Source organism: Panulirus ornatus, chromosome 1 (genome assembly GCF_036320965.1).
Source record: "Panulirus ornatus isolate Po-2019 chromosome 1, ASM3632096v1, whole genome shotgun sequence".
Lineage (NCBI taxonomy): Eukaryota > Metazoa > Arthropoda > Malacostraca > Decapoda > Palinuridae > Panulirus > Panulirus ornatus.
This window is the reverse complement of record NC_092224.1, coordinates 94076326-94088783: the sequence shown is the minus strand read 5'-3', so window position 1 is coordinate 94088783 and position 12458 is coordinate 94076326. Positions and strand designations below refer to the sequence as shown.

Genomic DNA, 12458 nt, shown 5'->3' with positions numbered 1-12458 from the left:
GAGGAGGTGGTGAGGACGGGTAACCGCACGAAGAACAGGTACCTGTTGGAGGAGGAGGTGGAGGAGGAGGAGGAGGTGGTGAGGACGGGTAACCGCACGAAGAACAGGTACCTGTTGGAGGAGGTGGAGGAGGAGGTGGTGAGGACGGGTAACCGCACGAAGAACAGGTACCTGTTGGAGGAGGAGGTGGAGGAGGAGGAGGAGGTGGTGAGGACGGGTAACCGCACGAAGAACAGGTACCTGTTGGAGGAGGTGGAGGAGGAGGTGGTGAGGACGGGTAACCGCACGAAGAACAGGTACCTGTTGGAGGAGGTGGAGGAGGAGGTGGTGGTGGAGCTGTTGTTCAGTATTATAGTGGAAGCCCCTCGGGATGAAGAGGAGTTGGTCAGTTGTTGTGGTGGTGGAGGCATGAGGTGGAATGGGAATCTGAGGAGGAGAGCTGTTCACTTGTTCTTTTAAGAAGCAAGAACAAGAGGAGCGCGGTTCACTTGCTCTGGCAAGAACCAAGAACAAGACGAGAGCTGTTCCCTTGTTATACTAGAAGCAAGAACAAGAGGAGAGCTGTTCACTTGTTCTGGCAAGAAGTAAGAACAAGAGGAGAGCTGTTCCCTTGTTATGCTAGAAGCAAGAACAAGAGGAGAGGTGTTCACTTGCTCTGGCAAGAAGCAAGAACAAGAGGAGAGCTGTTCACTTGTTCTGGCAAGAACCAAGAACAAGAGGAGAGCTGTTCCCTTGTTATGCTAGAAGCAAGAACAAGAGGAGAGGTGTTCACTTGCTCTGGCAAGAACCAAGAACAAGAGGAGAGCTGTTCACTTGTTATACTAGAAGCAAGAACAAGAGGAGAGCTGTTCCCTTGTTATACTAGAAGCAAGAACAAGAGGAGAGCTGTTCCCTTGTTATGCTAGAAGCAAGAACAAGAGGAGAGCTGTTCCCTTGTTATACTAGAAGCAAGAACAAGAGGAGAGCTGTTCCCTTGTTATACTAGAAGCAAGAACAAGAGGAGAGCTGTTCCCTTGTTATACTAGAAGCAAGAACAAGAGGAGAGCTGTTCCCTTGTTATACTAGAAGCAAGAACAAGAGGAGAGCTGTTCCCTTGTTATACTAGAAGCAAGAACAAGAGGAGAGCTGTTCACTTGTTCTGGCAAGAACCAAGAACAAGAGGAGAGCTGTTCCCTTGTTATGCTAGAAGCAAGAACAAGAGGAGAGCTGTTCCCTTGTTATACTAGAAGCAAGAACAAGAGGAGAGCTGTTCCCTTGTTATACTAGAAGCAAGAACAAGAGGAGAGCTGTTCACTTGTTCTGGCAAGAACCAAGAACAAGAGGAGAGCTGTTCCCTTGTTATACTAGAAGCAAGAACAAGAGGAGAGCTGTTCACTTGTTCTGGCAAGAACCAAGAACAAGAGGAGAGCTGTTCCCTTGTTATACTAGAAGCAAGAACAAGAGGAGAGCTGTTCCCTTGTTATACTAGAAGCAAGAACAAGAGGAGAGCTGTTCCCTTGTTATACTAGAAGCAAGAACAAGAGGAGAGCTGTTCCCTTGTTATACTAGAAGCAAGAACAAGAGGAGAGCTGTTCCCTTGTTATACTAGAAGCAAGAACAAGAGGAGAGCTGTTCCCTTGTTATACTAGAAGCAAGAACAAGAGGAGAGCTGTTCCCTTGTTATACTAGAAGCAAGAACAAGAGGAGAGCTGTTCCCTTGTTATACTAGAAGCAAGAACAAGAGGAGAGCTGTTCACTTGTTCTGGCAAGAACCAAGAACAAGAGGAGAGCTGTTCCCTTGTTATACTAGAAGCAAGAACAAGAGGAGAGCTGTTCCCTTGTTATACTAGAAGCAAGAACAAGAGGAGAGCTGTTCCCTTGTTATACTAGAAGCAAGAACAAGAGGAGAGCTGTTCACTTGTTCTGGCAAGAACCAAGAACAAGAGGAGAGCTGTTCCCTTGTTATACTAGAAGCAAGAACAAGAGGAGAGCTGTTCACTTGTTCTGGCAAGAACCAAGAACAAGAGGAGAGCTGTTCACTTGTTCTGGCAAGAACCAAGAACAAGAGGAGAGCTGTTCACTTGTTCTGGCAAGAACCAAGAACAAGAGGAGAGCTGTTCCCTTGTTATACTAGAAGCAAGAACAAGAGGAGAGCTGTTCACTTGTTCTGGCAAGAACCAAGAACAAGAGGAGAGCTGTTCCCTTGTTATACTAGAAGCAAGAACAAGAGGAGAGCTGTTCACTTGTTCTGGCAAGAACCAAGAACAAGAGGAGAGCTGTTCCCTTGTTATACTAGAAGCAAGAACAAGAGGAGAGCTGTTCACTTGTTCTGGCAAGAACCAAGAACAAGAGGAGAGCTGTTCCCTTGTTATACTAGAAGCAAGAACAAGAGGAGAGCTGTTCACTTGTTCTGGCAAGAACCAAGAACAAGAGGAGAGCTGTTCACTTGTTCTGGCAAGAACCAAGAACAAGAGGAGAGCTGTTCCCTTGTTATACTAGAAGCAAGAACAAGAGGAGAGCTGTTCACTTGTTCTGGCAAGAACCAAGAACAAGAGGAGAGCTGTTCCCTTGTTATACTAGAAGCAAGAACAAGAGGAGAGCTGTTCCCTTGTTATACTAGAAGCAAGAACAAGAGGAGAGCTGTTCACTTGTTCTGGCAAGAACCAAGAACAAGAGGAGAGCTGTTCACTTGTTCTGGCAAGAACCAAGAACAAGAGGAGAGCTGTTCACTTGTTCTGGCAAGAACCAAGAACAAGAGGAGAGCTGTTCACTTGTTCTGGCAAGAACCAAGAACAAGAGGAGAGCTGTTCACTTGTTCTGGCAAGAACCAAGAACAAGAGGAGAGCTGTTCACTTGTTCTGGCAAGAACCAAGAACAAGAGGAGAGCTGTTCCCTTGTTATGCTAGAAGCAAGAACAAGAGGAGAGCTGTTCCCTTGTTATACTAGAAGCAAGAACAAGAGGAGAGCTGTTCCCTTGTTATACTAGAAGCAAGAACAAGAGGAGAGCTGTTCCCTTGTTATACTAGAAGCAAGAACAAGAGGAGAGCTGTTCCCTTGTTATGCTAGAAGCAAGAACAAGAGGAGAGCTGTTCCCTTGTTATACTAGAAGCAAGAACAAGAGGAGAGCTGTTCCCTTGTTATACTAGAAGCAAGAACAAGAGGAGAGCTGTTCCCTTGTTATACTAGAAGCAAGAACAAGAGGAGAGCTGTTCCCTTGTTATACTAGAAGCAAGAACAAGAGGAGAGCTGTTCACTTGTTCTGGCAAGAACCAAGAACAAGAGGAGAGCTGTTCACTTGTTCTGGCAAGAACCAAGAACAAGAGGAGAGCTGTTCACTTGTTCTGGCAAGAACCAAGAACAAGAGGAGAGCTGTTCCCTTGTTATACTAGAAGCAAGAACAAGAGGAGAGCTGTTCACTTGTTCTGGCAAGAACCAAGAACAAGAGGAGAGCTGTTCCCTTGTTATACTAGAAGCAAGAACAAGAGGAGAGCTGTTCCCTTGTTATACTAGAAGCAAGAACAAGAGGAGAGCTGTTCCCTTGTTATACTAGAAGCAAGAACAAGAGGAGAGCTGTTCACTTGTTCTGGCAAGAACCAAGAACAAGAGGAGAGCTGTTCCCTTGTTATACTAGAAGCAAGAACAAGAGGAGAGCTGTTCCCTTGTTATACTAGAAGCAAGAACAAGAGGAGAGCTGTTCCCTTGTTATGCTAGAAGCAAGAACAAGAGGAGAGCTGTTCCCTTGTTATGCTAGAAGCAAGAACAAGAGGAGAGCTGTTCCCTTGTTATGCTAGAAGCAAGAACAAGAGGAGAGCTGTTCCCTTGTTATACTAGAAGCAAGAACAAGAGGAGAGCTGTTCCCTTGTTATACTAGAAGCAAGAACAAGAGGAGAGCTGTTCCCTTGTTATACTAGAAGCAAGAACAAGAGGAGAGCTGTTCCCTTGTTATACTAGAAGCAAGAACAAGAGGAGAGCTGTTCACTTGTTCTGGCAAGAACCAAGAACAAGAGGAGAGCTGTTCCCTTGTTATACTAGAAGCAAGAACAAGAGGAGAGCTGTTCCCTTGTTATACTAGAAGCAAGAACAAGAGGAGAGCTGTTCCCTTGTTATACTAGAAGCAAGAACAAGAGGAGAGCTGTTCCCTTGTTATACTAGAAGCAAGAACAAGAGGAGAGCTGTTCCCTTGTTATACTAGAAGCAAGAACAAGAGGAGAGCTGTTCCCTTGTTATACTAGAAGCAAGAACAAGAGGAGAGCTGTTCACTTGTTCTGGCAAGAACCAAGAACAAGAGGAGAGCTGTTCCCTTGTTATACTAGAAGCAAGAACAAGAGGAGAGCTGTTCACTTGTTCTGGCAAGAACCAAGAACAAGAGGAGAGCTGTTCCCTTGTTATACTAGAAGCAAGAACAAGAGGAGAGCTGTTCCCTTGTTATACTAGAAGCAAGAACAAGAGGAGAGCTGTTCCCTTGTTATACTAGAAGCAAGAACAAGAGGAGAGCTGTTCACTTGTTCTGGCAAGAACCAAGAACAAGAGGAGAGCTGTTCCCTTGTTATACTAGAAGCAAGAACAAGAGGAGAGCTGTTCACTTGTTCTGGCAAGAACCAAGAACAAGAGGAGAGCTGTTCCCTTGTTATACTAGAAGCAAGAACAAGAGGAGAGCTGTTCACTTGTTCTGGCAAGAACCAAGAACAAGAGGAGAGCTGTTCCCTTGTTATACTAGAAGCAAGAACAAGAGGAGAGCTGTTCACTTGTTCTGGCAAGAACCAAGAACAAGAGGAGAGCTGTTCCCTTGTTATACTAGAAGCAAGAACAAGAGGAGAGCTGTTCACTTGTTCTGGCAAGAACCAAGAACAAGAGGAGAGCTGTTCACTTGTTCTGGCAAGAACCAAGAACAAGAGGAGAGCTGTTCACTTGTTCTGGCAAGAACCAAGAACAAGAGGAGAGCTGTTCCCTTGTTATACTAGAAGCAAGAACAAGAGGAGAGCTGTTCACTTGTTCTGGCAAGAACCAAGAACAAGAGGAGAGCTGTTCCCTTGTTATACTAGAAGCAAGAACAAGAGGAGAGCTGTTCCCTTGTTATACTAGAAGCAAGAACAAGAGGAGAGCTGTTCCCTTGTTATACTAGAAGCAAGAACAAGAGGAGAGCTGTTCACTTGTTCTGGCAAGAACCAAGAACAAGAGGAGAGCTGTTCCCTTGTTATACTAGAAGCAAGAACAAGAGGAGAGCTGTTCCCTTGTTATACTAGAAGCAAGAACAAGAGGAGAGCTGTTCACTTGTTCTGGCAAGAACCAAGAACAAGAGGAGAGCTGTTCCCTTGTTATACTAGAAGCAAGAACAAGAGGAGAGCTGTTCACTTGTTCTGGCAAGAACCAAGAACAAGAGGAGAGCTGTTCACTTGTTCTGGCAAGAACCAAGAACAAGAGGAGAGCTGTTCACTTGTTCTGGCAAGAACCAAGAACAAGAGGAGAGCTGTTCACTTGTTCTGGCAAGAACCAAGAACAAGAGGAGAGCTGTTCACTTGTTCTGGCAAGAACCAAGAACAAGAGGAGAGCTGTTCCCTTGTTATACTAGAAGCAAGAACAAGAGGAGAGCTGTTCACTTGTTCTGGCAAGAACCAAGAACAAGAGGAGAGCTGTTCCCTTGTTATACTAGAAGCAAGAACAAGAGGAGAGCTGTTCACTTGTTCTGGCAAGAACCAAGAACAAGAGGAGAGCTGTTCCCTTGTTATGCTAGAAGCAAGAACAAGAGGAGAGCTGTTCCCTTGTTATACTAGAAGCAAGAACAAGAGGAGAGCTGTTCCCTTGTTATACTAGAAGCAAGAACAAGAGGAGAGCTGTTCCCTTACACTCCGTTTTCTAAGATCTGTGCACTCCATCGTAACACTCCGTTTTCTAAGATCCATCCACTCCATCGTAACACTCCGTTTTCTAAGATCCATCCACTCCATCGTAACACTCCGTTTTCTAAGATCCATCCACTCCATCGTAACACTCCGTTTTCTAAGATCCATCCACTCCATCGTAACACTCCGTTTTCTAAGATCCATCCACTCCATCGTAACACTCCGTTTTCTAAGATCCATCCACTCCATCGTAACACTCCGTTTTCTAAGATCCATCCACTCCATCCTAACACTCCGTTTTCTAAGATCCATCCACTCCATCCTAACACTCCGTTTTCTAAGATCCATCCACTCCATCCTAACACTCCGTTTTCTAAGATCTGTGCACTCCATCGTAACACTCCGTTTTCTAAGATCCATCCACTCCATCCTAAACGAAGGTCCTGATGTCACACACACACACACACACACACACACACACACACACACACACACAGAGGGAGGGTGTGAAACTGAACATATGTATTAAACCAGGACATAAAGAAGACAGCCATGACATTTCACACACACACACACACACACACACACACACCTCCTCCTCCTTCTCCTCCTCCTCCTCCTCCTCCTTCTTCGCCAAAGTGTCGTGGCTGAAAACATCAGACGGGAGGTCCACATGGTTCGACTCTCACTGCTCAAGTGTACACAGGATATACTCAAAGTGACCGTGGGGGGGGTGGGGGGGGGGGGGGGGTCCCCCAGATCCACACCCCCCTCAGTTGCACCGAGGACCCTGCAGACCACCATGGTCCATACCCCCATACACACACATATACTGGAGGGTGCACAGAGACCCCATACACACACATATACTGGAGGGTGCACGGTTTGAGTGTCTCTCTCTCTCTCTCTCTCTCTCTCTCTCTCTCTCTCTCTCTCTCTCTCTCTCCTTTCATACGACGTGACGACACGTTACGCATCACGTCGTCCACGAATCCAGCTCCTCTCACGGACTCCAGACCAAATCAGAAGTCCCCTATCAAACACACTGCTCTCTCCACCACCACCAATCACAAGTCCCCTATCAAACACACTGCTCTCTCTCCACCACCAATCACAAGTCCCCTATCAAACACACTGCTCTCTCTCTCCACTACCAATCACAAGTCCCCTATCAAACACACTGCTCTCTCTCTCCACCACCAATCACAAGTCCCCTATCAAACACACTGCTCTCTCTCCACTACCAATCACAAGTCCCCTATCAAACACACTGCTCTCTCTCTCCACTACCAATCACAAGTCCCCTATCAAACACACTGCTCTCTCTCCACCACCAATCACAAGTCCCCTATCAAACACACTGCTCTCTCTCCACCACCAATCACAAGTCCGCTATCAAACACACTGCTCTCTCTCTCCACCACCAATCACAAGTCCCCTATCAAACACACTGCTCTCTCTCTCCACTACCAATCACAAGTCCCCTATAAAACACACTGCTCTCTCTCCACTACCAATCACAAGTCCCCTGTCACCACACCTACCTCCCACACGGATCTACCAACTCAGTACCGTCGAGAAACCTGCCGAGGACCATTTGTACTTAGGAGGAACCTCCCACCTTCCTTCCTTCCCTCTCTCCCTCCCTCCTCCTGAGATCGATCCCCCTGCTGAGGAAGACGGACGTACCTAGAGCCCTGATGAGGTGGGCGATGTCTTCGGCGAGGTGACGTGTTGTGTACTTCGTCCTTAAGCTGGGGCCGTCGGAGTCCCCACAACCCCGGAGGTCGACCGCCACCACCCTGCAGGGAGGAGGAGGAGGACAGACACACGTTGACTCAGGAGGGCACACACACACACACACACACACACACACACACACACACACTCCATGTTTGTTTAGAATAGCGTATGACAAACGTCGTTTTCTGTTTGGTCACCAAGATCACCTACGAGCTCTGATACTCTTTTGTTTACTATCCTTTTGTATTTCCTATCAGTCTTGTATCCTTATACATGAACATCTTTCTCCCTTTCCCTCTCACTTAAGACTCACTTTTCAAAGGTGCAATAAGAATATTTCTGTACATATTTTCCTAATAAGTTTCTTGCTTAATTTCATGTAATGTCTTCTATGTTGCTCCAACCCTACATCTCTCGAACTGTTCACTGTCCGTGTGTGTGTGTGTGTGTGTGTGTGTGTGTGTGTGTGTGGGTCCTAGCTTTATCTACAGCAGTAAACACCTTACACACACCAACAGACGACCCCTTACTGATAAACCTTGAAGCACACGGGTTGCGTAAGGCTTTTAGGTACAGAGATATAGACAGTGAGACAGGTAAACACCCTCGTGAGGGAGGTGGGCCCTTACCAGTAGTCATGGCTGAGGGCGGGGATTTGCCTCCTCCAGGTGAACCAGAAGTCTGGTGCCCCGTGGATCATCACCACCAGGGGGTTCACGGGGTTTCCAGCCTCCACATAGTGCAGCTTCAAACTCTGGAAAGAAAGTTGGTTGGTTGGTTGGTTAGATGGTTGGTTTATTGGTTGGTTGGTTGGTTGGTTGGTTGGTTAGATGGTTAGATGGTTGGTTGGTTGGTTGGTTGGTTGGATGGTTGGTTGGTTGGTTGGTTGGTTGGTTAGATGGTTAGATGGTTGGTTGGTTGGTTGGTTGGTTGGATGGTTGGTTGGTTGGTTAGATGGTTAGTGGTTGGTTGGTTGGTTGGTTGGGTCATATCAACTACCAGGGTGGGTCATTAAGACCGTCAACTACCAGAGTGGGTCATTAAGACCGTCAACGTAAGTTACCACATCCACCAACCAGACAGATCTTGACCATCTTCTTCACTGAGGTGATCAAGATAATTCTAAGACCACATCATACACTCTTACTCCCACTATGCATGTGTGGCTCTCTCTCTCTCTCTCTCTCTCTCTCTCTCTCTCTCTCTCTCTCTCTCTCTCTCTCTCTCTCTCAGACACACACACACACACACACACACCACACACACACACACACACACACACACAACCTACACCTTACCTAACCTGCTATCAAGGGATGTGTTTTCCTAAAACCTTTGTGACATGAACAGATTATACAACCTCTGATGCACTACACTTCCCACATGTGTTGTAAATCATGAACACGTTTAAGACACTATAACATCTGGCTAACCTGAAAGACAGTCACACACTTATTACTCACGGTCGTTCTTGGATGGTTTGACCAATCCGCGACAGAATACACCCCGATGTACGGGAGGGGAACTGAAAAGTAGTAGAATATAACGATTGTAACGTAGAGACTGATTGCTATCTGGGTTTCGAAGGACACCGAGACTATATTCTTGATAGTAATGCTTGTATACCACCCTCGGAGGGTCTGTGGTACTGGACCTCATCATTGTACTCACACAGGTCATTCCATCGTCGTCAATAGAAAATCATTTTCCGTCGAATCAACTTGACAGTCTGTCTGTCTGTCTGTCTATCTACCTGTCTATCTACCTAACGATCTGTCTGTCTGTACATCTACCTGTCTATCTACGGGTGTGTTGAGACTGATTTCTCTCTCTCTGTTTATCTACGTATGTGGGAAAGTCTTATACTCTGATGACTGCATTTGGTAAATCTGTTTACCAATGCGGCATCTCATCCCTCCATACAAGGACTGCTTGGTTGGCTGGTTAGCTGGTTGGTTGGTTGGTTGGTTCGTTAGTTAGTTGGTTGGTTGGTTGGTTAGTTGGATTTGAGGCCTATCAACTGCCAGGGTCGTCAAGACCGTAGGCCATACAAGCAACTTACCTTCCTCTGTTGTGTATAGCACTGCACAGTTGATTGTCTGTCTGCCTGGAGGTGTGTGTGTGTGCGTTCCTGTGCGCCAGAACTGTCCATACAAAGACCAGACCTAACCTTACCTTACCTTACCTATCTATACACCCACACTGTCCTGCCTGGTGTACAAGAGTCTCGCAGTACCTGGAGCTTGATGAACTTATGTCTTCCGAGGGCCGGGTCGTGGAGGCAGGAGGAGGGGACGTCGCGAACGCCCGACTCCCGCAGGTCGCCCTTCACCCAGGCCCATGCCAGCCTGAAGCCCACGAGCAACCCGAACACAGCCGTCAGCGTCCACTCCAACCACGCCACCAACGCCTCCCGGAGATACGACATTTCCTCCTCACTCCTGCAGGAGGGGAGGAGACTGGAGGAGGAGGAGGAGAAAGAAGAAGAAGGAAAATGATAAGAGCTTTCGTTCTGGCACGAGGGAAAGAATGGGGGGAAGGGGTAAAGATAGGGATAGTATGGAGGATGGAAGAGAGTGTGATATAAGGGAGAGAGAGAGAGAGAGAGAGAGAGAGAGAGAGAGAGAGAGAGAGAGAGAGAGAGAGAGAGAGAGAGGTGGGAGGGAGGCACTACCCGCGTCACTTTAAAATCACTTCACTCTACGTCTTTAAACGCTTCGCAGGAACTTCCTCGCGCCTTACGTTAATAACAAGTCACTCCACAAGGCCTGGCTGGAATCGCTAGGCCCCATTCCGTTCCAGAGTCACCTGGACCAGTTACTGGAGTGTCCCTTCGGCAGTCGAGAGGTGCACGAGAGACCGTTTCTCAGCCTTCCCTGGCCCTCCCAACACCATCTTTCCCAGACTGCGTGTGAAGCAGCACTGTACACTTACCCCTGTTAGCTCCCCGCTCGGGATGTTGCCATGCCTCCCCTTAGGCTGATAAGAGAGATAAGATACCAGTGATAACGCATTCCTTTATCATGGCTCACCTGCCAGGTGGGGTCTGCTATGCACTGCCTTGAATATCTTTACCGCAGAGGGCAAATGTAGAAGGACAGACGAACTATCCAGTACACACATGTCTTTCACATCTCGTAGTGTGAGTTTGATGTGCGCCCTTAGTAACTGAGTGTACGGTCTTCATAGTGTGTGTGTGTGTGTGTGTGTGTGTGTGTGTGTGTCCTCATTCCTGAGTCCCTGATAGCGTTTATTTTCTTTCATACATGTTTGCCAACTCCCGCGTTGGCGAGGTATGGCCAGGAATAGATTGGAGAAATGGTCCCATTCCTTCCCATCCATTCTCTAGCTCTCATGCGTAATGGACCGAAACCACAGCTCCCGTATCCACAACCAGTTCGTCATCGTCTCATCGAACTATTCCAGAAGAACATCTTCCAACTGTGGTAGGAAACGTGGACCAAAATGACGCTCCATCGTACGCCAAAATATCAGCACAACAAAAGATAAAGATAAACATTCTAATGATATCTTTGCTTATCTGACGTTTTGAGCTGTTGGAGTCCTGGATCTGTGTGGGTCCTGCCGTCAGCATGGCACGCGCCACAACAGCCTCCAACACGGGGCACACCACTGCAGACTGTGTCACAATCCGACAACGTCTACACCTGGTTGTTCTGTGGGCAGCTTATCGTCATCATGTCGGTGAGGTTATACACTGATCTCATGTGTTGCATGACCCGCAAATTGAAAGTTCCCAGGTCACCACCAGACATTACCCTCTTCCAGGTCACCTGACATCATCTTCTTCTTCTTCTCCAGGTCACCAGACATCATCTTCTTCTTCTCCAGGTCACCTGACATCATCTTCTCCAGGTCACCTGACATCATCTTCTTCTTCTCCAGGTCACCAGACATCATATTCTTCTTCTCCAGGTCACCAGACATCATCTTCTTCTCCAGGTCACCAGACATCATCTTCGTCTTCTCCAGGTCATCACCAGACATCATCTTCTTCTTCTTCTCCAGGTCACCAGACATCATCATCTTCTTCTCCAGGTCACCAGACATCATCTTCTTCTTCTCCAGGTCACCAGACATCATCTTCTTCTTCTCCAGGTCACCAGACATCATCTTCGTCTTCTCCAGGTCACTAGACATCATCTTCTTCTCCAGGTTTCGCAAGAACTTCGATTCACTGTCACATATATGGGATGAGCCACTTTCACTGTCTGATGCCACTGTGTTCAGTGAAGCGGCGTTAGATGTGTTGATGGACTGTGAAACTAGTCAGCAGTGACCACGGTGTGAATGTGTGGTCACTGCTCATCACTGTTTGCAGTGTCAACATGGCTACTCTCTGCTCTATCCTTTATTTCATTACGTTGGTAGGCTTAACTGTTCTTTAATTCACTTGAGGATGAATGAATCAATCCGAAGCGTTGTGATGAATTGAGCAATGCTGGGTTGTACTTTGTGTTGATTTTGTGACATTATAGATGGTATACGTACGAGATGTGGTGTTCTATTATGCCCAGTAGTAAAGAGGGGTAATAAGAAAGTTGGACAAATCACACAAGAGGATATCAAACCACAAATATTGCTGTCATATTCAATATGAAAATATCGTTGTGTGGACGATGTAGCGTGTTGATACCAGAGACGAAGAGGAACATAAGAGCAACTGAAACGGAGATCGGAGAAGGGTTCAGGACTTCGCCTCACAGTAGAGAGGAGCTTGGGGAATAAGATCTCATTCCTGGGTATTGATATTGATGCTTCGCTCGTTGGGGTCTCGACACAGGTGTACAGAAACTCTATAGATACAGGTCGTTGCCTTAGAAGAGGAAGTTTATAGTGTCTTGACAGACATGGTATCAAGGTTTATCTTCACCG

The 12458-nt window shown here is 46.9% G+C and overlaps 1 protein-coding gene across 1 annotated transcript in view; it reads right to left on the bottom strand.

Moving 5' to 3' along the window:
• The window catches only part of LOC139750932 (uncharacterized), a 27810-nt gene extending 17313 nt beyond the window's left edge, over nucleotides 1-10497 (bottom strand). The window contains exons 1-5 of the mRNA XM_071665887.1: nucleotides 10305-10497; nucleotides 9799-10003; nucleotides 8192-8316; nucleotides 7434-7621; nucleotides 1-439 (exon numbers count right to left, since the gene is read on the bottom strand). The exon at nucleotides 1-439 is cut by the window's left edge and continues 170 nt beyond it. Coding sequence (XP_071521988.1) covers nucleotides 1-439; nucleotides 7434-7621; nucleotides 8192-8316; nucleotides 9799-10003; nucleotides 10305-10354 — 1007 coding nt within the window. The 5' untranslated portion in view covers nucleotides 10355-10497. The remainder of the gene's footprint in view (nucleotides 440-7433; nucleotides 7622-8191; nucleotides 8317-9798; nucleotides 10004-10304) is intronic.
• Between the last annotated feature and the right edge of the window lie 1961 nt (nucleotides 10498-12458).